Raw genomic sequence first — 23,216 nt, 5'->3', positions numbered from 1 at the left:
ACCACCAGCCTGCACAGTGGTAACAAGGCATGATGGATCCATGTTCTCATTCTGTTTATGCCAAATTCTGACTCTACCATCTGAATGTCTCAACAGAAATCAAGACTCATCAGACCAGGCAACATTTTTCCAGTCTTCGACTTTCCAATTTTGGTGAGCTTGTGCAAATTGTAGCCCTTTTTTTCCTATTTGTAGTGGAGATGAGTGGTCCCGGTGGGGTCTTCTGCTGTTGTAGTCCATCCGCCTCAAGGTTGTGCGTGTTGTGGCTTCACAAATGCTTTGCTGCATACCTTGGTTGTAACGAGTGGTTATTTCAGTCAAAGTTGCTCTTCTATCAGCTTGAATCAGTTGGCCCATTCTCCTCTGACCTCTAGCATCAACAAGGCATTTTTCGCCCACAGGACTGCCACATGCTGGATGTTTTTCACTTTTCACAACCTTATTTGTAAACCCTAGAAATGGTTGTGCGTGAAAATCCCAGTAACTGAGCAGATTGTGAAATACTCAGAACAGCCCGTCTGGCACCAACAACCATGCCACGCTCAAAATTGCTTAAATCGCCTTTCTTTCCCATTCTGACATTCAGTTTGGAGTTCAGGAGATTGTCTTGACCAGGACCACACCCCTAAATGCATTGAAGCAACTGCTATGTGATTGGTTGATTAGATAATTGCATTAATTAGAAATTGTACAGGTGTTCCTAATAATCATTTAGGTCGGTGAGTGTATGCTTAGTAGCTTGTCATGCCCATGAGTTTCAGAACATTTGTGTGTGTTTACTTGTGGTGTTTGAGAAAATAATTAGGTAAATGGACGAATGTATGCGTTTAAATATTAGTAGTAGCATGTGAAACGTCAGACTAGTGCGTGTTTAAAAAAACAATGGAATAGTAGCACGCTTGAATGAACAAGTCAAGAGCTGGTTGTTTATAAACCATCGTTGCCAAAATACACCCATACTCGAAAAAAACTTTCCGAAACTTATGAGAAACCGGAAGCTGTATTTTTGGCACAGTCATCACTACCCTGCTGTCTTCCTAACAGATAGTCACGCCCACTATCTCACGTTATTGGTTGATAATGGAAGATAATTTCCTTCAAGTTTTCTGATTGGCTAAGATGTACTAGCTCATGTTTTTTGCTGTCACAGAGAATAGGCCTATGTGTGGTTTTCCTGGAAAACTATTTCAGTCATATTTAACATAATCGTTTATTTGGGCTGCTAATTGTAAAATAAGATTTCCTGTCTTATACTGACATCTTGTGGTTATATTTTTGAATTGCATGGTCATCTCAGAATTCAAATAATATTAATAATATTGTCTTATTTTAAATACAGTGCATATAATGTCATACATGTAAGCATTAGTGATTTCTTAAAGAAATCAAACCATTTTACCATGTGAATTGCAGAAATGTCTCTTTTAAAATTAATGAAGACATGAACTTGAGATTTTGATGCTTTTCTGTAGATTTTTGGAAAAATCAGAAAGCAGGTTAAAGGTCAACTATCATTACCTGGAATAAAGAATACGGAGAAGGAGTCTGCAGGTTTGAACAAAAAAACACTTCCTTGTTGACTATTCCAGATAATACACGTGACTCGGAAGAACGAGGAAGCCATATTCACCTGAACCTGAGGGGAAATGTCAACAAACAAACACACACACACACACACACACACACACACACACACACACACACACACACACACACACACACACACACACACACACACACACACACACACACACACCGAACACACACACACATGTTGGTCTATGTGGTTTACAGGGACTCTCCATAGGCGTAATGGTTTTTATACCGTACAAACTGTACATTCCACTACACTGCCCCTGCCCCTAAACCTACCCATCACAGGAAACATTCTGCATTTTTACTTTCTCAAAAAAACATCATTTAGTATGTTTTTAAGGCCATTTGAATTATGAGGACATTTGATATGTCCTCATAAACCACATTTATAGTGTAATACCAGTGTAATACGCATGTAGTTATACAAATTTGTGTCCTCATAAACCACATAAACAGGCTCACACACACACAAACTCAAAGTATACTGATACCATGTTACCTAATTTCTGTTAAAAACAAAAATACATCCCACCACCATAGACACTTACACTGATCAGGCATAACATTATGACCACTGACAGGTGAAGTGAAAAAGACTGATTAGCGTCATGGTACCGGTTAGTGGGTGGGATATATTAGGCAGCAAGAGAACATTTTGCCCTCAAAGTTTGTGTTAGAAAAGTGTTGTTTTCTATATGTGATTTTAGTTGTTTCTAAATTTCATTGGAATTTAGAATAAATGTTATTGCAGACTTATGAACGTAGTGATTAGTGCCCACTAATGGCAACAATGGTTAAACATAAAGACCTTCTCACATAGCACAGCCACTCTTGCTTTTACTCTGAAAGCAAATACTGACACTGAATATCAGTTCTTCTGAGAATTTCTTTGTTTTTGTACAGTAAAACATACACTAATGAGAAGGAACACATCGCCTTAAGCAGCCAGATTCAATTTAGTCATTTTTAACGTTAATATGTCCGCCATGTTGCCAGCGGCGACAGTTTACAGTTCCTGCCTTGGTGGGGTTGAAGCGCCAGTTGGAGAACATTTATTTGCAGGTGTTTCTGTAATTCAACACTCTTTGTTTGACTAGAATGGCGTTTTTGTCAGTTATCCGACGGTTTATTCAAAGTGACTCAGCACACTGGAATGAAGCCAGTAGGACTGTGTTAAAATGCATGAAGTAAGACAAGAACGTCACATTATTAGCCTACTCAGACGTTTCTGAACCATTTGTGTTAGAAACCATTACCATTAAACTTTAAATATAATGTGTTTTACTTTTTTTTTTAGTATTTACCTGTGAAAAACTCACCACAGTTACAAAGAATTGCTATGAGGTTGATCTGTAAAATACGATGGACTTTATATAGGACTCCGGTTCCCTTGTTTAACATAAGGGGATTGTGATTTCACCTGAGAGATGAAAACTGTAAATGTACACTTCCCTGCACAGTCTGAGGTAATATACACGTGGTGTTCAAGTGATGTGGTGGATTCATAGAAATGTACAAATTTACAAATCCATACTAAAATTGCTTTATTGAGTAAAACGTATGCATATACACCACATTAAGCTCTTGTAAGGCCTACTTGGAACAAGAACATTTCAGCAACATTTTTACACATTTTACAATATTGTGCTATAATTAACACAGACAAAACCAATCACACATCTTTGGCTAGTTGTCAGATGTGTATCATTCTGCCACAAAGGCACAAGATGGTCTTTCATTTTAATGCACTTTAAAGTCTTGAGTTGGCACTTGAGTTCAGCCGAACCATCACTGTAATCAACACTAAAGCCACAGTCTTGCCATAACAATGAGTATTATTATTATTTTTGACATACAAATTTTTGGCATGCACAGATAATTCAATACCCAAAGTGTATAAGGACTCATTCAAAAAGAACATTTATAAAAACAACAACAACAACAACAACAAAACACTCATTCTGTCTATGGCTTTTAGCATCTGAAAATTATCAGGAAAAAAACAAGCCTATAAATCACTAACCAAAAGACACCAAACTCACATCAACTAGTCCATACATCTATTTACACAAAGTTGCAAACCTAAACACCGAAAAAAGTTAAAAGGCCATGTTGTGTTGTTGCATGTGTGCGCAGGGTTTTGACTCTCTATGAGTTGCATTTAAAATTTCCCAGAGTAAAATGAACAATGTGTGTTGTTCTGGTCTTGCAGCTGGCAAAACTATCCTGCTAACCAAAAGCAGGCAACAAAGCTGACATCACTGGTCTTACAATCCCTGGCACACAAGAACAAAATCTTTTGCCGCTACGTCACTGCACTATTTGCACAAATACTGAGCTCAGATTATTGTAAGAACAAAAAAGGAAGAGTTTTATGGGAGCTAAGAATGTGAACTGGCCTTTTGGCCTGATGCATCACCATTGCAAACACTTACTGATACAGTAAACCTGAAGAAGGATCATATTTACATCCGGGACACAGAGATATATTGACGACTTAAGTGCCTGGTTGGGGCTTCTACCAAGAATAAATAACTTTAAAAGTGAAAGCACATATATGATTCACTTATAAACTAGACATTCCTGCTTGTGTTCTACATTATATACAAGAAAGCATGTTCTCCCATAGGCTAAATAAAAAGGAATATAAAGACAGAGGCTAATATGACTCACATCTATAACATTACCATGCTTTCCCCCCGATAAATGTCCTGAAAGGTGCACTTTCTACTACAAAATACACACATCACCCAAAATCGTACATGCATGCATGCATAAAGCAATATTAAAAGAAATACTATACTTTTTGGCGCCTGATGGATTTTTGTTTACAATATACTCATTAGACATGGGAGCTTAACAAAAAGTGGTTCCTGCAAATTCTGCCTCACTATCTTCTCACACACATCTTTTCAAACACACTTTTATATACAATAATCCATCACAATCAAACACTATCCACCAGTCAAAAATAATCACACCATTCACCCACTCAAAACAACGGTCACCGTTATTTCACCAAGTACAACCTGTTCCTGGATTAACCTCTTTATTGATCCTGAAACAACATTCCAATTAACCAATCAGACTTAAGGTTTTATTTCAGAGTTTAGGCACGTCTACATCAGTGTTATTCACTTATTTACCTCTCATTTTAGGGATAAGGGGTAGGGACAGGGTTAAGACAACATTTTTAGACAGTAATGTTGTTCCAGGATAGACAAAAAATGTCTTACTTGGTAAATCATGGTGACCCAAAATGTTCACTGACACCATGCATTAAAAAACAATAGAAAATAAAGTGGTGTTTAACCGGGGGTGGGGGGGGATCCCCAGATCACAGAGACTGGGAGATCGGAGACTTGATCAAATTCACTGTGAACCAATAACAGTATGCAAATCCATACGAAATCTGTGTGATGCTGTCAAACTGATTCTTTATCTCGGAGTATCATGGTGGCAGAATGTAAAAAGGTTGATATCCATGAATGTTTATACTGTACACTCAAATAAGTTACTGTGTAGTTGTCAGTTTAACGGACTGCTCTCTTAAAGCTTGTGAACTGCGGGGGGTTGGGACATAGCGTACTCTTTACCCATTGTAATGCTACGTTTTCTACAATAAGGCTCAGTTTATCTTCGTCTCTGTACGAATGAGCTTTTTAATGTCATGAATGGTAGAACTTCTCATTGTAGCGGTGAATGGTGACGCAGCCGTGGTAAGATATGGGGCGGGGCATGGCGGCCACACCCGTGATGATGCCGGTGGACGGGTCGTAGCACAGGATGGTGTCTGACGCCTCTCCGGTTTCACCACGCCCGCCCAGGATAAAGATCTTCCCGTTACATACTGACATACCGCAACTTTCCTGAAAAACATCCACATGCGGGTCTGTTTACTCAAGTGTCAACTGATAGAATAGGAGAGTTCACACCGCAGCTATAACGATAACGGCACAGAGAAACGATATAGTTGGAATCACTTTTAGAATGATCTTATCCAGCTGATGGACAATAAAACATTGGCAGCCAATCAGAATCCACCCTGCTTTAACAAGCTCAAGTATTTAAAGTGACAGACAAGTACGCGCTAGAATAAACAGAACTATATTGTCCGCCGGTGTGAATGCTAATATAGTTATCTTTATTGTTATCATTCTTAGTGTGACTTTTTTTTCATTCCAAAGTCCACTTTGCAGCATTTCAAATTGCAACTTCATAACAGTCAGTACCTGTTTGCTGAAAGTGTGGACCACATGCATCCAGTAATCTTCAGTGGGATCATAGCAGTAGATGGATTTGGTCAGGCCTCCAGAAACGTAGATGAGATTGTTCAGTGATACTGCTGTGATACAGCGCTTGGCGATGGGAATGTTGGCCCTTAGCAACCAGGAGTCGGATTCAGGGTCGTAGCACTGAACCTGGGGGAAAACGCACATAGTGACGTTAAAAAAATATCCACTAAAGGAATTAACTATACAGCTGATAGCAAATCCAAGCCTGTGTCCTCAGGCTGCAAAACAGTTGCAAACATACATTAATCCTTCTGCCATCCTTGAAATGAAGGTGTTGATAACAACTTAAAATTATGAAACTGCCCTGGAGGGATACGAACTCACAAAAACATTCATCAGTGATCTTGTGTCCTGATAAAAAAGCAAACGATCACACAAAGACACAATATCTCCTGAGAAAGGCCTGGATGCATTTTCATCTCCCTCTGTGTGGAGTATGTAATAGAGGACGGGAAGGTATTATAGGGGCTTCACACATTTTGGAAATAGCAGACACTTGTGCAAAAGAATGCTCCAGACACCAATTATCTGGGAGACTAATAGGATAGGAGCGTGACTACAACAACAACAGTCGAATTAAATGCACAACACGCAATGTTATACTTTATCAAATCAGAGCTGGGAAATGCGGCATCATTGCAATCAGAACTTCCTTAAAAGGAAGCAGGAAATGCTCCAACGTTATCCAATTCCCTGAGGACGTTTCTTTTAATATTCAAATCAGCCATCACAAATTTGAAGAAAAAAAAAAATGATGGCAAAGGTCAGCTAGCTCAGAACTAAGCATGTGACCTGTGCTGAAACCGCAGGGAAATACATTAAGGCAATCTAACCAAATATCTGCGGCTGAGTGTTTCTCTCCAAAGAGACACCTGGAGAATGTATCAGAGCGGGCTGACAGATCCAGGTCAGATGGTCATAACTGTTGATCTCCATTAGGGGGCAGGGGGAAGCACGTTCACTGCATCTTCAATCTATTGTTCAGCTAAGGCAAAGTCAGGCCGTGATGAAGAAAAAACACTTTCTAACTAGAGTAAATAAGTTGCCATCATGTAACAAAGGGGAAATCTAACAGATGGTACACTCAAGGTTGAAGCGATTGATGCCATTTTGGTCAAACACAATGTCGTAGTTACCATAGCAGGGGCTTTGTATACCTAAACTTCCTGTCGTTTGTCAGCAGCACGTATTTAAACATAGACTAACCTCTGGTTTAACTCAATTATATATTGATAAGTTATTCAGCTTAAGTTTAAAAAAGTCTTGTTATTGTAAACCAAAGCTAAACACTAACACTGTTTTTGTTCATTCTTAATTTAAAAAAAATTCTATAAAAAAAATAGATTAAAAACTAACTGAAATAAAAATCCATTAAAGCTTATAAAACTAATAAAAATGTCAAAAGCACAAAATTACTAAAACTTTTAATTAAAAAAAACCTGAAAATATTAAAATAAAAGCTGTATGACAAACCTGTACAACTTTTCTTTTGTCTTTCGTCAAATAAGATATTTTGAAGAATGTTGAAGAATGCTGCTTTTGTCCATAAAACGGAAATATTTCTCAAAATATCTAGTCATTCCTGTCTTGAATGACATGAGTGTGAGTAAATTATGACATATTTTTTGTATACCCACATCTCAAGTAAAACTATACAATCAGATCTGTTTTATTTACTGTGGCTGGGTCTATAGTCCACTACACTATTTAAAGAAAACCCAAGATGACTTCACTGGAAAACAAAGCGTGTCACACCCTCCGGTAGCATGACCCAAAAATAAATGTCATGTTTAGATGCTGTAAATGCACAATGATATACCGAGATAACAAAAGGGTGGTTTCAAAGACACCCTACTCCTCAACACTATGCGTCAGGCTCTTCTACGAACCTTGTCGGAGCATGTGTTGTCGTCAGGGCCTCCTCCAATCACAAAGAGTTTATTGACGCAGCTGACGACAGCTGGCGAGCTGACAGCCTCCTTCATGGGTGCCACTTCCGTCCAGCGGTTTGAGAACGAGTCGTAGCATTCCACGCTGCTGAGTCGTGACTGACCGTCATATCCACCAACGGCATACACCTGTAGATAAATACAGACGTTAAATTTAAGTAATGACCGTGTGTACACAATACAACTTTAACACCATATTAGTATTGTGTCATCTCAAACTGTTTTTGTCTGTTTTGAAATGTACACACCACGTTGGATGACACAATCTGGAGGTGAGCCACAGCGTGTAGATCTAGCCAAACAAGAACTACTGTTTACCCTTTTCATATCATGATTCGCAAATTGATTTTGTGACAAAGGGATTGTTACAGACACACGCACACGCCTCGAGGCTACCACTGCATCAGCAACAAGAAAACGGATTATACCTGCGTTTTATTGCATAAGTGGACTAAGTAAACCAGATCCAGACAGACCGACGACAAATGTCAATTTGGAGGACATTTTACATGTACATTATAAATAGTCATGATGAAGGGAGTTAGATCACTTTTGACTGTGTCAGCGTTTATAATCTCCAGGTTTCCTCTTGAGTAGCCAGAGGCAGGTTCACTTTCCTAACAATGACAAATAAGGATGTCTGAGATGAAGTTCAACAGGAATGTGAAAGTTCTTGGAAATTAGGAAAATACATTGCGTCCGATTATGCCAGATCACCTACTTCAGCAGAGATCCTAAAGTGTACCTCCCATGAGGCCGCAGGACAGTGTGAATGACAGAGATGCACTGAATCACACTTAGTGCATCTGAATATCATTCATATCAAACAGAACATACTTTTCAACGGTCGCAAAGTTTTTCCCACATTATACAGTTATGCCATTTTAAATGCAGCTAAAGTTGTTTTTTAACAATTTCAAACGGTGTTACAATAAAGTCTTTGTTCATTTATTTATTTATTTTTTATAAAAATATTTTCTACGGTAAAAAGTATTTGTTTATACAAATATACTTTATCCATTACTTCATTCTTCAGTGTAACATGATCTTTCAGAAATCATTCTGATAAGCTGATAGGTGTAAACATTTCTTATTAGTATTCATGTTAAACACAGTTGTGCTGCTTAATTTTTGTGGAAACAAAATGATTCTTTAATGAATAGAAGGTTCAAAAGAACAGCATGTATTATAAATATAACTTTTTTTAATATTTATTAATTTCATAAACGTCTTTTCTGTCTTTTTGATAAATTTAATGTGTCTTTGCTAAATACAAATATTAATATCTCTCCCCCCCCCCTTTTTTTTAAATCATAAAACTTTTAAATGGCAGTGTATCATGATTTCAGACAAAAAAAAGCAGCTAAAACTGTTTTCAACATTGATAATAATAAAAAGAATGATCTTAGAAAGATCTTGTGACGCTGAAGGCTGATGTAATGGCTGAAAATTCAACTTTGCCATCATAGGAATAAATTACATTTTAAATCTTACAAACAACAGAAACCGGTTAATTTAAATAGTAATACTATTTCACTCTTCACAGTATTATTGTTTTTACTGTATTTTGTATCAAATAAATGCAGTTCCTGTTCAAGAAACTTGAGCTGCGTCACCGCTATGGGAACGCATAGCGGTGACGCAGCGTCTCGTTCCTATTCCGGGAACTAAGGTTACAGATGTAACCGGGACATTTGGTTGAGATTTAGAGACTGCTCCAAAAAAACCTTAATCTTTCCAAACTTTTGACAGGTAGTCTGTATATCTAGACCAAATCATTATAAAAACCTGACAATGCAAGAAACCCTTCTTTGTATTTTAAGGTTTTCTCTAGTTTTGATGTCAAAACAGAAACAGACATGCCTTTATCGAATATGTCGGCAGAAACACTGAAGGTGTTTACATGCAAAATAGGGGTAACGGGTAGAAATCAATGTGTGCAAATCAGGTTTGACATATCATTTAAGACAGTTAAAAAACACCATTTAAGGTATTTACATGACCTGGTTATTATTACAGCCCATGCAAGACTGTGATTGACATCATTCGACAATCACAGTCAAAACATCACCGTTGCAAAAACATGACCTCCGTGTGCAAAGAGTTGACAGTTCTGTGTTGTAACGCATCACTCAATCTCTCTTGTTTGTGTAAGTCCCTGAAGAGATTGAGAGAAATTTCTCACTCACTCTCAAATGAAAACACGTGGAACACAAAACCCCTAAAGAGTTTGTCTCCTTCTCCTGTCTCATGGCTTCAAGCTGTTAAAATGATGGTAAACATGTTTCCCTTAAATGGAACAACCAAGAAAACCGGTTGGACTGGTGGCGGTGAACGAACATGCTCGAACACAGAGGGGAAACACACCACTCACACAAAACAAAGCAATGTGCTTTCCGATGAACTTTTTGTTCAGACTCAGATATTATTGAGACAGTCCTATCACCCCTGGGACTGATAAGATGCAGAGGTAGACAAAGTACACAAGTCTATTACTTGAGTAAAAGTAAAAATACTACTGGTTAAATATTTCTCTGTTACAAGTGAAAGTTCAAAAAACGGATTTTTACTTAAAAAAAGTAAAAGTACTTAAGTAAATTAAATGTTTTTCATGTCAATGCATATTTTATTATTGTTGTATAAATGCTCTTGGACTTTCAAAGCCAGTCAATCATGCGCCATTCAACATGCTAGCATACGACTACCTTAAACTCATTTCAATATTTGTATAAAAGTAACAAAGCTTGTTACAAAGCTACTGTCGCTTTAAAGGGTTAGTTCACCCTAAATGAAAATTATTTCATTAATTACTCACCCTCATGTCGTTGGACACCCGTAACACCTTCGTTCATCTTCATAACACAAATGAAGATATTTTTGTTGAAAGCTGATGGCTGAGAAAAGCTCCAGATAGGCCTCCATTGGCATTCAGTACATTCCCACTGACCCACACACAAGACCCATAAAGGCACTAAAGACGACATTACAAAGCCCATCTCACTTATGTGGCTGTACAAAATTTTTACAATGCGTCGAAAATAGTTATTGTGCGCACAAAAATCAAAATAACAACTTTATCCACTAAGTTATTGATGTGAACTATGACGCAGCTCCACCATTCGAATCGGTTTGAATACATGATCCGGAAGAGGAGCGCCGCTATCGCGTGAAATCCAGGTGAGTTTACATCAGAGACCTACACGGAAGACAATAACTTGGCGGATGAAGTCATTATATTGATTTTTTTTGCGCACAATAACTATTCTCGCCGCTTCGTAAAATTATTGTACAGCCACTGTAGTGAGAAGGACTTTCTTACGGGTGTCCAACGTCATGAGGGTGAGTAATTAATGAAATAATTTTCATTTTTGGGTGAACTAACCCTTTAAGACCGAATGCACGGACCCTATACTCTGAGGCTACAGCTACACTAATCCGGATAAATTTAAAAACGTAGTTTTCGTCTAAAAACACTCCGCGTCCACACTATCATTTTCAATCGGGGCGGCAGTGGCTTAGTGGTTCATGTAGATTGTCTACAAACCGGAAGGTTGGTGGTTCAATCCCCGGTTCCACCTGACCAAGTGTCAAAGTGTCCATGAGCAAGACACCCAACCCCAGGTGCTCCCGACGAGCTGGATGGCGCCTTTCATGGTTGACACCGCCGTCGGTGTATGAATGGGTGAATGTGAGGCAAAAATGTAAAGCGCTTTGGATAAAAGCGCTATATAAATGCAGTCCATTTATATAAATGCAGTCCATTTCAATCGTTTTCCAAAAAAATTTCATCTACACTGAAACGTCTGAAAACACTTACATCCCTGTACTGCGCATGAGCAAATCCAAGACGCTTCGACTTGCGTAATTTCCGCTACTCGTTTATTTACTCTCTGAAATTTTGCAGCAATGTCCAGAAAAGGCACTGAGTTTTTTAACAGTATGTACAAACTGACAAAAAATGCTTATAAATAGAACGAGTGTGCAATGTCGTGGAATGTATACGCCAAAACTAATTTTGGCGTGCATATGATACACTGTTTTTTGCGTGCATATGATACGCATTTTATGGCGTATTATACATATGAACCCCCCACCCACTACCCTAAACCTACCCAAGAGAGCGTGTCATATATACGCCATAAAGTGCGTATCATATGCACGCGAAAAACAGCGTATCATATGCACGCCAAAATGAGTTTTGGCGTCTACATTCCACGACATTGCACACTCGTACTATTTATACGCATTTATGTGTGATCGGGTTGGCATCACATGGCTAAAAATGCGCCAACGTATTAAAAAGCCTCCATTTTCACAGTCCACACTACGACGCGAAGACGGCGGTTTCAAATTTATCAGCTTTGGGGAGCGTTTTCAAAACTATACGTTTTAATTGACTTAAAACACTGTCTCAGTGTGGACGGAAGGCCAAAACGGAGAGAAAAATATATGTTTTCAAATGAAAACGTATTAGTGTGGACATGGCCTGATACACATCCGATATTCCCCCAACTGTTTACTCTTCTCTTTCTCCCAGACATTTACAATTTTTTTTACATTTTATGAGACATGCTTCAAGTGTATGGCAAGTAAACTAATCTTTAATCTTTTCAGAAAACTGGAACACACTTTCTAAGTATGGCCATGGGTGCACACACTGCAGAGAAACCGTCATCTTCCATTTTGCTTTAAAATGATCAGTGTTCAAAAAATGTTGAAAAACTTCACATGACCCTATAAGAGTGACACTGATAGGCTGTCTGCAAAAAATAAATAAAAATAAATCCTTTTAAAGAAGAAATAAATAATCCACTGACTTTCAAAGCTGCTACAGAAACGACTTTCGACTTTGAGGACCTTGATAGAAATGTAGTGGAGTAAAAAGTACGATATTTGTCTTTCAAATGTAGTGAAGTTAAAGTCAAAGTTTCATGAAACAAATAATCCTCAAGTAAAGTAAAGATACTCAGAAAGTGTACTTAAAAGGGTTAGTTCAGCCAAAAATAAAATTGATGTCATTAATAACTCACCCTAATGTTGTTCCACACCCGTAAGACCGTTCATCTTCAGAACACAGTTTAAGATATTTGATATTTAGTCTGAGAGCGTATCTAAGTCTATGCACACTGTCCATGTCCAGAAAGGGAATAAAACATCATCAAAGTAGTCCATATGTGACATCAGTTAGTTAATAAGAATCTATTGAAGCATCGAAAATACATTTTGGTAAAAAAATAACAAAAACTACGACTTTATTCAGCATTTTCTTCTCTTCCGCGTTTGTTTTCAATCCTCAAATAAAGATTCAAATGGTCATGAATCAGCGGATTGGTTCATGATTCGGATCGCGTGTCAAACTGTTGAAATCACGGGACATTGGCGATCCGAATCATGAAACAATCCGCTGATACATTTCCGTTTGAATCTTTATTTGAGGATTGAAAACAAACACGGAAGTGAAGACAATGCTGAATAAAGTCGTAGTTTTTGTGATTTTTGGAACAAAATTTATTTTCGATGCTTCAAGAGATTCTAATTAACTAACTGCTGTCACATATGGACTACTTTGATGATGTTTTTATTCCCTTTCTGGACATGGACAGTATGTGCATCCACTTGCATATACGCTCTCGGACTAAATATAAAATATCTTAAACTGTGTTCTGAGGTCTTACGGGTGCGTCATTAATGACATAAATTTCATTTTTGGGTGAACTAACCCTTTAAGTACAGTACTCAAGTAAATTTAGTTACTTACCGTCCACCTCTAATAAGATAAATTAGCTATAAAAATGATCATCATCATAAAGAAATTAGGCTATAAAATGTCTTCAGAGGAATTCTGTTTAGCATGTGCGTAAGTGAAAGGCTAATATATGCTGACAGGGTGTGAGGATGTGAGTCATTCTTTCTTATTATAATTTTGTATCACACACTTTCATACACCATATAGTATATCTAACCTGTATCAGCATGGCTCACGTCAGATTATTGCAGCTTAACCTTGTGGTAATGCATTTCATTTTTCAAGTCTCGGTGTTGTGACTTCAGTTGATTAGATTTTATCTGTCAGTCATGAATCTTTCACAACCAATAAATCAAACTGCACACAAACAATCCATATGTCTGAAGGGTTGCTGCTCAAAAACAAACCCAAATGATCTTTTGGGGTCAAATGGGTTTGAGTCTAAAACTATCATGTGCTTGAACAGAAACACAAAGAGTTGGATAGATTATAGCAGACACCCAGAGACAGGAAGCTAGGGGGAAATATCTGAACAAGCCACAATACAAAGCATCAAAACAAACAAACTTAGAGAAAGAGGCGTTCATGCAGACAGCTGGCTATAACTTACACTGCATGTTAATTAGTGATTGCACAAGTGGCTTTTGTTGGCTCAGTTCATTCCATTCAAAACAAGACACTTAATTTATTGAAACTTTGAGCCGGATCCTCACAGTACATGCATTAGATCTTTCGCAAACCAGACAGAACAAAGCTATTTAACCCCCTGCCAAAGTAAATCAGATTTCTGGAGCTGATTGCGGTCGTGAAGACGCGTTAAAAACAGTGATGCAATATTAACTGAAGTATACAGATCCAAACTGTTTTGACATCGCTCTTTATTAATGCTATGGGCCATTCACGTGACTGATCAGTTCAAAGTCAGTTAATGCTTATTAAAAACTGCAGTGTAAGCAAACCAGCTCCAAGGGAGAAGTTAAAAATGAATTGCGTCATTGTTTAATGAAAATATGGAACAGGTTTCGTGCAGGAAAATAAGAACAAATAGAGGCTTTGAAAGTGATAGAGGAACTGAGCACAAAACAAAGAGCAGTACATGACAAACAGGCAATCAATTATGAGGGTGGGGACATGTTTGAAAACTAAATATGGGTAAATATACCCAAACAACACCCATTTCTATATGTGGGAAATATCCATCATGGTTAGAGGTATGTAAACCACAGGCCATCATCAAAATAGAAAATCAATGTCTTCTTCCTGTGGCATGACTAGAGCCAAGACTTTAATTAATGGGACTCATTGCCAAATAAAAATGCCCTTAAAAGTTACACACAGGAATGTATTGGTTATTATTGGTTTCTAAATGTCTCTTGAATGGCTTGATGGCTTGATGCTCTCAGCAGCCGATAATTCCACACTCAAACCATGTTTATCCTTGCTCAAATTAATATTTGTGCACTTGTATAGTTTTGTTCGTAGTAGAGGGCTCAGGGCATGCAAAGTTATTTATCAGAAGAGGGTTCTCCACATCATGTTTCCAGTTAGGGGCATCTAGTGGGCTATTTGTTAGTGCATGAATGTGGATGTAGTTAAACTCACCTTTCCTAACAAGACAGCCATTTTGTGTCTCCAGCGGCCTTTGTTCAAGGAGGCAACCCTGATCCAAATGTTGAGCTGGGAGTTGTACATCCAGACATCCCTGCTGTTGATTCTACCCCCTGAAAATGCAGCACCAATTGGTCACTACGATTCTCATATGTGCCGTCACACACTGATTATAATCCTTGCATCATTGTGAAAAGATGTAATGACCCATGACACACTTTGTGAATGTTTCTTGTTTCATATCTCATATAAACACATTATGTTCATAATAAAAAACATAATTGTGCAGTTCTGAGACAATTCCGGTGAAGCAAGATAATTAAAGACCAGCTGAACCAGAGTCATATTATTATGAAAACAAATATGCAATGTAATGATTTACACCAATTCATTATTTGCATATACACGAGTAGTCACAATGACAATTTATTTTTCATCATCTTAAAATCCTTTACTAATACTTCAATGCTTGAAATAGGGTTTGTATAAAATTAATGTATCTGTTATTACCAAAGATTATTACCAAAATAAAGGTACCTGTTACACCAAAATCAGCCAACAAGTGTCTGGAATGATAGTGTTTAAAAAGCATCCTGGGATGCACCTTGAAGTTGGTTGAGGAACTGTCCAGAGCTGCATTTCCCAATGTCATAGTAAGCTTAAAGAGATTGTAGAGCTATTGCCAACAATGGTCTCTACGATCAACTTGGCTCACAATGGTTTTGGGAAATGCAGCCATGAGCTATAATCTAGACATAGTGTGGCTACTTTGAAGAACTAAAATTATAAGGTAGTTTTGATCTGCGAAACATTCATTTAGTCACTACATAATTCCCATATTTCCATTTGTGTCATTTTCGAGTTTGAGTAACTTTAATACAATTACACAATGTTAAAATAGTAGTAATGAAGGAGGAGCAGGTAAGTGCGACCAAACATTTGACTGGTCGTCTATCGGTTAACATCTGTGTACACGATTGTGCTAACAAAAGCCAACTATACAAAACTGTTCCTGTTCTTCAGGAAGCACCAGTGTGGAAAGAACACACTGGACTCAGCAAACCTGGAACTCATCTTTCAGTCAATTTCCATTATTTTCTGTCTCACATATTTTAGTCTTGAATTTGACATATATACAGGTTTAACCAACATTTTTGGGGAAGTAATGTCAAAGAAGGTTGAAACTAGAGAGCAAAAAGCGTTAGAACTGTTCTCTTGGAAACACGTGAGAGCTTGGCACATGCAGACTGTAAACCGATCGCTTAGAATTCCAGTCCCCTCACTCACCCTTGCTCTCTCTCTCTCCCTCTCCCTCGCTAACACGCTTTTCTCTTGAGATAGCTGGTAGTCCTAGTCTCTTTTAATCATGTCTCATAGTATTTTTTTTGCTGAACCTGCTCGCTGTTCAAAGTAGGCTGCTCTGTAATGCGTGGAGCCCTGCTGTGTCTAACAGCATCCCTGCAGACTAAAGCAGCCACGAGGTAAACATCAAACTGACAATAATTGAGAAAGACACAGTATACAGATAATTGACAGGTGGAGGGTGTATAAAAACAGCCATTAGCAATAAAATGACCATGATGCTGGGATTAAACACCTCTTAATAATGTCTTTCATTTTACAGTGAGTAATTAACATATTAAAAAACAAAAAACTAAATAAACAATTACGTTTTGTGAGTTGTCCACGTACATTAGCTTTGATGTCATCTATATGCTAATGTCGCCCCCAAAAAACAGACAAAATTAGCAGATATATGCATTCAAAATATAAAGTTTTTCTATGTTAGACCATTTGCACTTACAAGATTTAAAAACATTTTATCCAACCAAACTGCTAGAATGAGAATGTTCTTCTCCATAATGCTAGTATTAGCAATCTTCCTGGCTGTGATGTACACAAAAGGCTATCGCCATTTTAAAAGGAACTAGGCCTTCGATATACCTTACCTAAACTTCCCGACTCAATAAGCATCAAAAGGGAAGAAATTCCAACAAAACAATTTAGAGTTTATTTAGACTTTAGTAGAAGAATGTTATTAAAAATATACATGTTGACCATACCTGAGACCAGAATGTCGTTCCTGAGGGCACACACAGCATACTCTGACTTGGTGAACTCTGGGAGTTTGGCTAAGGATTTCCATTCCCCAGTTACAGGATCATAGCACTCGGTGTACGGCAGGTTGAAACCTCCCATTCTCTCACACCCTCCGACAACCACAATGACCTCGGAGAATCCAGTAGACCTGCAGGGACATGACAGGATGTCAAACTTGGACACATGGACACATTTAAAACATTTATAGTCCTGGCACATTAAATAAAATAGAAAGGGATCACACTGCAAGCACAGCTCTGTCATACATTAAGCACTGTGCAACTCATTGTTTACATTTTGTTTGCGCGTCTTTTTCGGCCTATTTGTTCATTGCAGTGACTCTGAAATGAGAAAGTACAGAATCACTTCTAAGAATAACAATAAAAAACATTGTCTACTAGTTCTCAGAGCACAATATGCGTTCTCTGTTCAAGGAAACCAATTGGCAGGCAAAGACATTTCATACAGAACTAACTTCCCCCGTTTTTCCCCTAAAATCATCTGCCTGGAATACTGTGCTCTCTGTGTAAAGGATCATGGGGCTGGAAAGTGCACAAGCGAAGATGCTAAAGTTAGAGTTGAACTTTGAATACCCTCTCTGGGGAAAGAGATTAGAACCAATCGAGCAAGTCGTCCGGTCAATTCACGCAAACATGGGAAAATCTGATCAGCCTTTCATGCGTGATGTAATTGGTGTAAATGTGGCGCACCCACACAATTCCCTGAAAATAATTAGGGGACATCAGCCAGGCCCTATCCCATAATTCAAATTTAAGACCTATCCTGAATCTGCCTGGAAACACAGGAGGTGGAACTACAACTTTCTGCCAATTGTAAATCGACACCGGTTTGAAAACTCTCGTTGTCTTGCATGAATATTTAGCACACATTTGTCAAGGTTTAGCTGGTCGCGTGAGACTGGGGCTGCAGTTATTCATCGACTGAGCTGCACCTTTCTTCAAGCAGTCTATAATGAGGCTGTTTATAAATAAACCCTGTAACGTTGGTGGTTTCCTTCAGCGACTCACGTTCAGGCAGATTCCAGGTCACTTTACATTTGGCTCTGAGGAAAACAGAACTGTGGAGTTCCCCTCCCCCTTCTCACACCCCATGTTCCTCCAGACATCACAAAAACAAAGAGCGCACGCTGAGAGCAGGATCGGGTCAATCAGGTCAATGTTTCGAAACTCAGGTGTTTATGTGTAATAAAGCTTATGAAGTAAGAATGTGTACAGGCAAGCCCCGCTGCGGCTTTTCTTCCATGGAATACGTCGGGCCTGAAGGGGCCGTCTCTTCTTGTGCCGTCTCACTGAACTTACAATATGGCTCGGAATGTTCCAAATCCATAAATTAGAGCATTGGGTTTCCAACTCTCAACTATGGAGTGTGAAGCTATAAAAAACAAGCCTTCAAGTTACTTCAAAAACGCACTTGTTGAATCATGACTTGGTCTTTCGAGGATGACTGAATCTTTAATGTAGACTTTCTGAAAAAGGTTCCAGACATATATGGGATCTTTAATAACATAACAGAACTAGTTTTACTTTAACCAAGCTAGACAACTATTAATAATAATCTATTTGCTTGGTTGTTTATGTCATGGCGATTTTTGGCAATTATTTGAAGTCTATTCATAGTAAACAATCTTTTTGGTAGTGACTTGGACAAACAGTTCAGGCAAGGTATAAAAGACTATTCTCTTTCCTGCAATCCATTTGTACATAGTTTAAACAGCTTGACGCATTTAGTGTGTGTAAAAATAGGAGTGCATTATCAGCACCATTAAATGTTGCTAGAAATACCTGCGTGGACGGGTTCTAGGTGACATCATTTCGTTGCCCAACACATGATAGCGTCTGGCTTCGTGCAGAAGCTGATAGCACTCAGGTGCATTTTGGATCAACTGGTCACCTTCTACCGTCTGCACGAAATAATTTGGATGCAGCAGGGGCAGGCGGACATGGTCTAGGAGGTCCTTGAGCATGATTCTGCGATGCTCTACATCGTAGTACACCCAACGCATCACCGCTTCAAACACCGTCTCCTCTTTTCCAATGACTAGCTCGTCACTAGCGATGTACTCCTCCAGTTCTTCTTTGCGCAAGTCCAAGAATTCTTCATGCAGGGCAACATCGGCAAAGCTCTGCAGCGCGTAAGAACGGCAGCGGCTGGCCAGTTGCTTGAGGGAGTGCGTGTCTGCAAAACGCTGGATGCCCAGGCAGTTGCAAGGGTCAAGTTGGTCCTCCAAGAACTTGGCACAGGCATCACGAAGAGTGCTGATCTGGAAGAGGCTGGAGGTCTCGAAGAGGAACTGCACATTATCTGTGGTGATGCGAGCACGTCCAGTGTAAACGTAGTGTAGGAAGGTGTCCATGGCTTCGGCGCGGATGCCGTTGATCTCCACCAACATCTCACGGCTCTCACGGTGGTCGTTGCAGAACATTGCGCGGAAATAGCTGCTGCAAGCTGACAACACGGCACGGTGGCATGGGAACTCACGGCCCTCCACGCTGATCACCACGTCTGTGAACAGTCGGCCATCACGGAACTCATTGAACATCTGCAGAATGCTGTCAGAGTGGCATGGGCCAGAGGTGAAATCGAACACGTCATGATTACTGACGGATTTGTTGTCCACCTCCAGAACCTTCCTCTTGACCGCTGGAGACTCACGGACTCCAGAGTCCTCCCGGTTCAGTCTTCTGCCCAGAATAAGTACCATTGCTATTAGACCAGTGAGGTCCAAGGACTTGTAGACAACAGAAGAAAATGATGCCTCAGCTGGAATTAAAAAGAAAAATATTATTTTTGTCAGGAAATCCATTAAATTTGTTATAAGCATAACAATATTACAGTGAGTCACATTTCGAAGAGACTGGTTTTGTAGCTTTTGAGTGGAGATAAATAAAATGAAAATATGCTTAAAAAACTGAAAATTATCTTAAAACTATAACCTGTTCAGCTTTTCAGGCTAAATGTACAAAAGGTGAAGGAGCAGCTGATCAACCACGCAGAAACATGTAAACAAAGTGTTGCTATGTTGCTGGCAAACGTGGCAGACTTTAAGCAAAATACATTTTAACTTTTTTATATTAGAAAAGTAAAAAAATATGCCTAATTTACAAAAATGAATTCCCTTTATCGTCTTAAATAATAGGCCTATTTTAAGTTGGCATTGTCATGACAACCTGACAACCTTTTTTTGTTTCACATTCCCCCAGGTGAATTCACCTTTAAACCAAACATACAGCTTTTCTTGTCCAGCTGCCCTCTAGCGGTCACTTCCGTATTCAACACGCGGATCAAAACAAAGACATTAGGGAACGTCAACAAAATATACTTGCTCTTATAACTGACAAATGAATCATTCATTTATGTCTATACCACTATATTCAAGAATAAATTCAATCATAATGAAATTAAACTATTAAGTTAAATTACATAAACGTATATGCCGTTTAAAACATATTTATAGCATGTTGTAAACTTCCCAAATTCCCAAAAGGAAAATCCATAATTGTTGTGTCGCAGTTATGCCTTTGTGCAACACTGTTTAAAAAACATAAGGCGGTATCAAGAATTTAACATAAATATGGAAAAACTATTTAAAATAATTATTATTAATTGCACATACAAACATAATGAATACATATAACTTTTACAATTAATTGTCACAAAATGGGTTTTATGCACATATCATTTAAATTAACACAGGTTCAAAACTGTTACAGAAGATAATGGAACAGAACATAATACAACAGAACAAACTTTAGGCCTATACTATTATAATCAGCATAAACTCACCAGTTTAAAAAGTAAAAACTTTATTGTGGAAGTCTCGTGAGAATTAAAAATCGGAAAACCAGCACAAGGAAACTCGTCTAGCCCTCGGCGGTCATCTCTATTCCAGCAATGAACCCAACGTCTGGAAAAAAACGGTCCGCTGGGTGCTTTATTGTCATCATCACATCCGAAAAACACGAGAGGCAATCAGCTGATGACGCAGGGAGCTCTGGGAAATATAGTATTTATGCAAACTGACAGAACGACGACAGAACCGCACGTGACTACAAGTACCAGAGTGCTCAGAACGCCACATGGCCAAAGATTTGTTTGTAAACGTTTCAACAGTCAAGAGTGGCGGAGCTAAATCTCATGTCCGACAGATATTCAACTTCGTTCTTTTTTCCTCTTAGAAATTTGAAATAAGGTTATAAAATACATTCATATGCGTTTTAAAAGTACATAACGATGAAAAAGTAAAACATTTTAGTAAACAATCTCTAAACCACGCGCACGTATTTGAATTATTTTGTTTTTATACTGCGCTGATGATATTGCCTATCCTCTAACCTTGATCATAGAAGAGTATTTTTAATTTTTCATTAAGACATCGCTTAGTATGCTTATCTGAACTTAGATTAGACAACATGGTAGCCTATATTTCAGTTTTTCCTACATTGTAAGAACATTTTACTCCCATAATGCATAGCCTGCTATGTAAAACCAAGACACGTTTAATTTGGGAGACGTTTGTCATCAAAACATTGACAACATTGCTCTTTTTTTTATAGTTCCATTGTATGAGGTTCAAAGCAAAGATTTCCTTCTCTCGCAATCCTTTCAACACCAAAGGCGCAATTTAAAAAGCGACGTCTGGCTCATTTGGAAAGCAGGTGAGGCGGTTTAACTTCCTCTTCTAAATGCCTAGAGGCTAAACGGATATATTATGTTAAAAGACTACATAGGCTATTCTATTTCTATACATAATCATAAATCACTTCCTCTCTTCTGAATGCCTATGGGCTAAACGTAAACATCCTACATCATGACATGTTCAGGAAACTGAACTTTAATAAATAAATAAATAAATAAATAATATGTCTACTTTATTTTGCTATGGAAACGTGTTTCCACTATGGAATAAAATAAAAATAAAAAGGTAATTGCAGCTTTTTATCTCACTTTATAATTTTCCTATATCTCACAATTCATAGAAAAGTCATATGGCTAGTTACAAACTCACAATTTCAAGAGGAAAAATATATAAACTGTAAGATTACATTTTTATATATTTTTTCTGTGGTGGAAACAAGCTTCCATAGTTTGCACACTTAATTCTGGCAGAAAAAAAAAGATTGAGGCCTAAAGCATTCTGATGGCAGACTTTCCTTCCTCTTTCAATGCTTTCACCTGCAATCTCTGCTGTTTTTGTGTTCTGTTGCTATCGTGTGTGTCTCTGTCCTCTCTTGGATTCCACCATTACTGCAGAGCAGCTGACTGCACTTTCTGCTGTCTAAAGCACATTCCTTCTGTGTCTGTGTGTTTATGTGATCAGAAGTCATTCCAGCATTAATAGAGCTATAATAGAGTTCCACTCAGTTAAGCACCATTAATGCAAAACAGGGGAAAGTTACTTAAGCTTACTGACTTAAGCAAACTAGAATATAAAACAAGAAATATGAGGGAAAGTACTATTTTATATTTGAATATTTATTAAAAAATAATTTAAAACTGCACTGCCAGTTGTATCCTAAACCGGCCAGAGGGTGGCAGCAGTGACTTTGGAAATAGCATAATAGTGAATTTGCAAGCTCGTTGAGGTTAACATGTTTTGAAATATAGCAATTTGGGGCTCATTTGTAGGCTAATTATTTTATGCAAATAAATCCTCTGTAATATGCCATATCTGTAATTATTTCTTTAACATTGCCAAGGTCTCATCTGCCTTAATGTTCACACAACACAACATTTTATAGGCCTAGGAGTAAGTTTTTGAGAACAATCATCTTGAGGCCAGTAGCCTATAACTTGTCCATGTTTCCTACAACTGTTACAGTTTGAAACGACGGCCCTCTATTATGTTTAATTTGCACGCCCTAAAAATAAGTAGCCCAGTAGATTTAGCAGACAAATATGGGA

The 23,216-nt window shown here is 38.2% G+C and overlaps 1 protein-coding gene across 1 annotated transcript; it reads right to left on the bottom strand.

The window, feature by feature from the left end:
* Positions 1 to 3,123: 3,123 nt before the first annotated feature.
* On the bottom strand, positions 3,124 to 21,257 carry klhl24b (kelch-like family member 24b). The gene is made up of 7 exons (XM_067434650.1): positions 21,099 to 21,257; positions 19,097 to 20,075; positions 17,258 to 17,442; positions 15,189 to 15,307; positions 7,781 to 7,969; positions 5,829 to 6,017; positions 3,124 to 5,465 (listed from the first exon to the last, which is right to left on the bottom strand). Exons 2-7 carry the CDS (start codon positions 20,014 to 20,016, stop codon positions 5,265 to 5,267), a joined length of 1,803 nt encoding a protein of 600 aa, XP_067290751.1. The 5' UTR covers positions 20,017 to 20,075; positions 21,099 to 21,257; the 3' UTR covers positions 3,124 to 5,264.
* Positions 21,258 to 23,216: the final 1,959 nt, after the last annotated feature.

The sequence above is a fragment of the Pseudorasbora parva genome, chromosome 24, assembly GCF_024679245.1.
Source record: "Pseudorasbora parva isolate DD20220531a chromosome 24, ASM2467924v1, whole genome shotgun sequence".
NCBI lineage: Eukaryota > Metazoa > Chordata > Actinopteri > Cypriniformes > Gobionidae > Pseudorasbora > Pseudorasbora parva.
Note: the sequence above shows the minus strand (reverse complement) of the source record. Positions and strands in the feature narration are given on the sequence as shown.

What these genes read in the sequence shown, in the direction of transcription:
- klhl24b (XM_067434650.1), bottom strand. Translation starts at nt 20,016, where the DNA reads ATGGTACTTATTCTGGGCAGAAGACTGAACCGGGAGGACTCTGGAGTC. An exon ending in ACAACACATGCTCCGACAAG is followed by an intron (nt 6,018 to 7,780) that starts GTTCGTAGAAGA and finishes GTTTTCCCCCAG; the next exon opens with GTTCAGTGCTACGACCCTGA. An exon ending in TCCACACTTTCAGCAAACAG is followed by an intron (nt 5,466 to 5,828) that starts GTACTGACTGTT and finishes GATGTTTTTCAG; the next exon opens with GAAAGTTGCGGTATGTCAGT.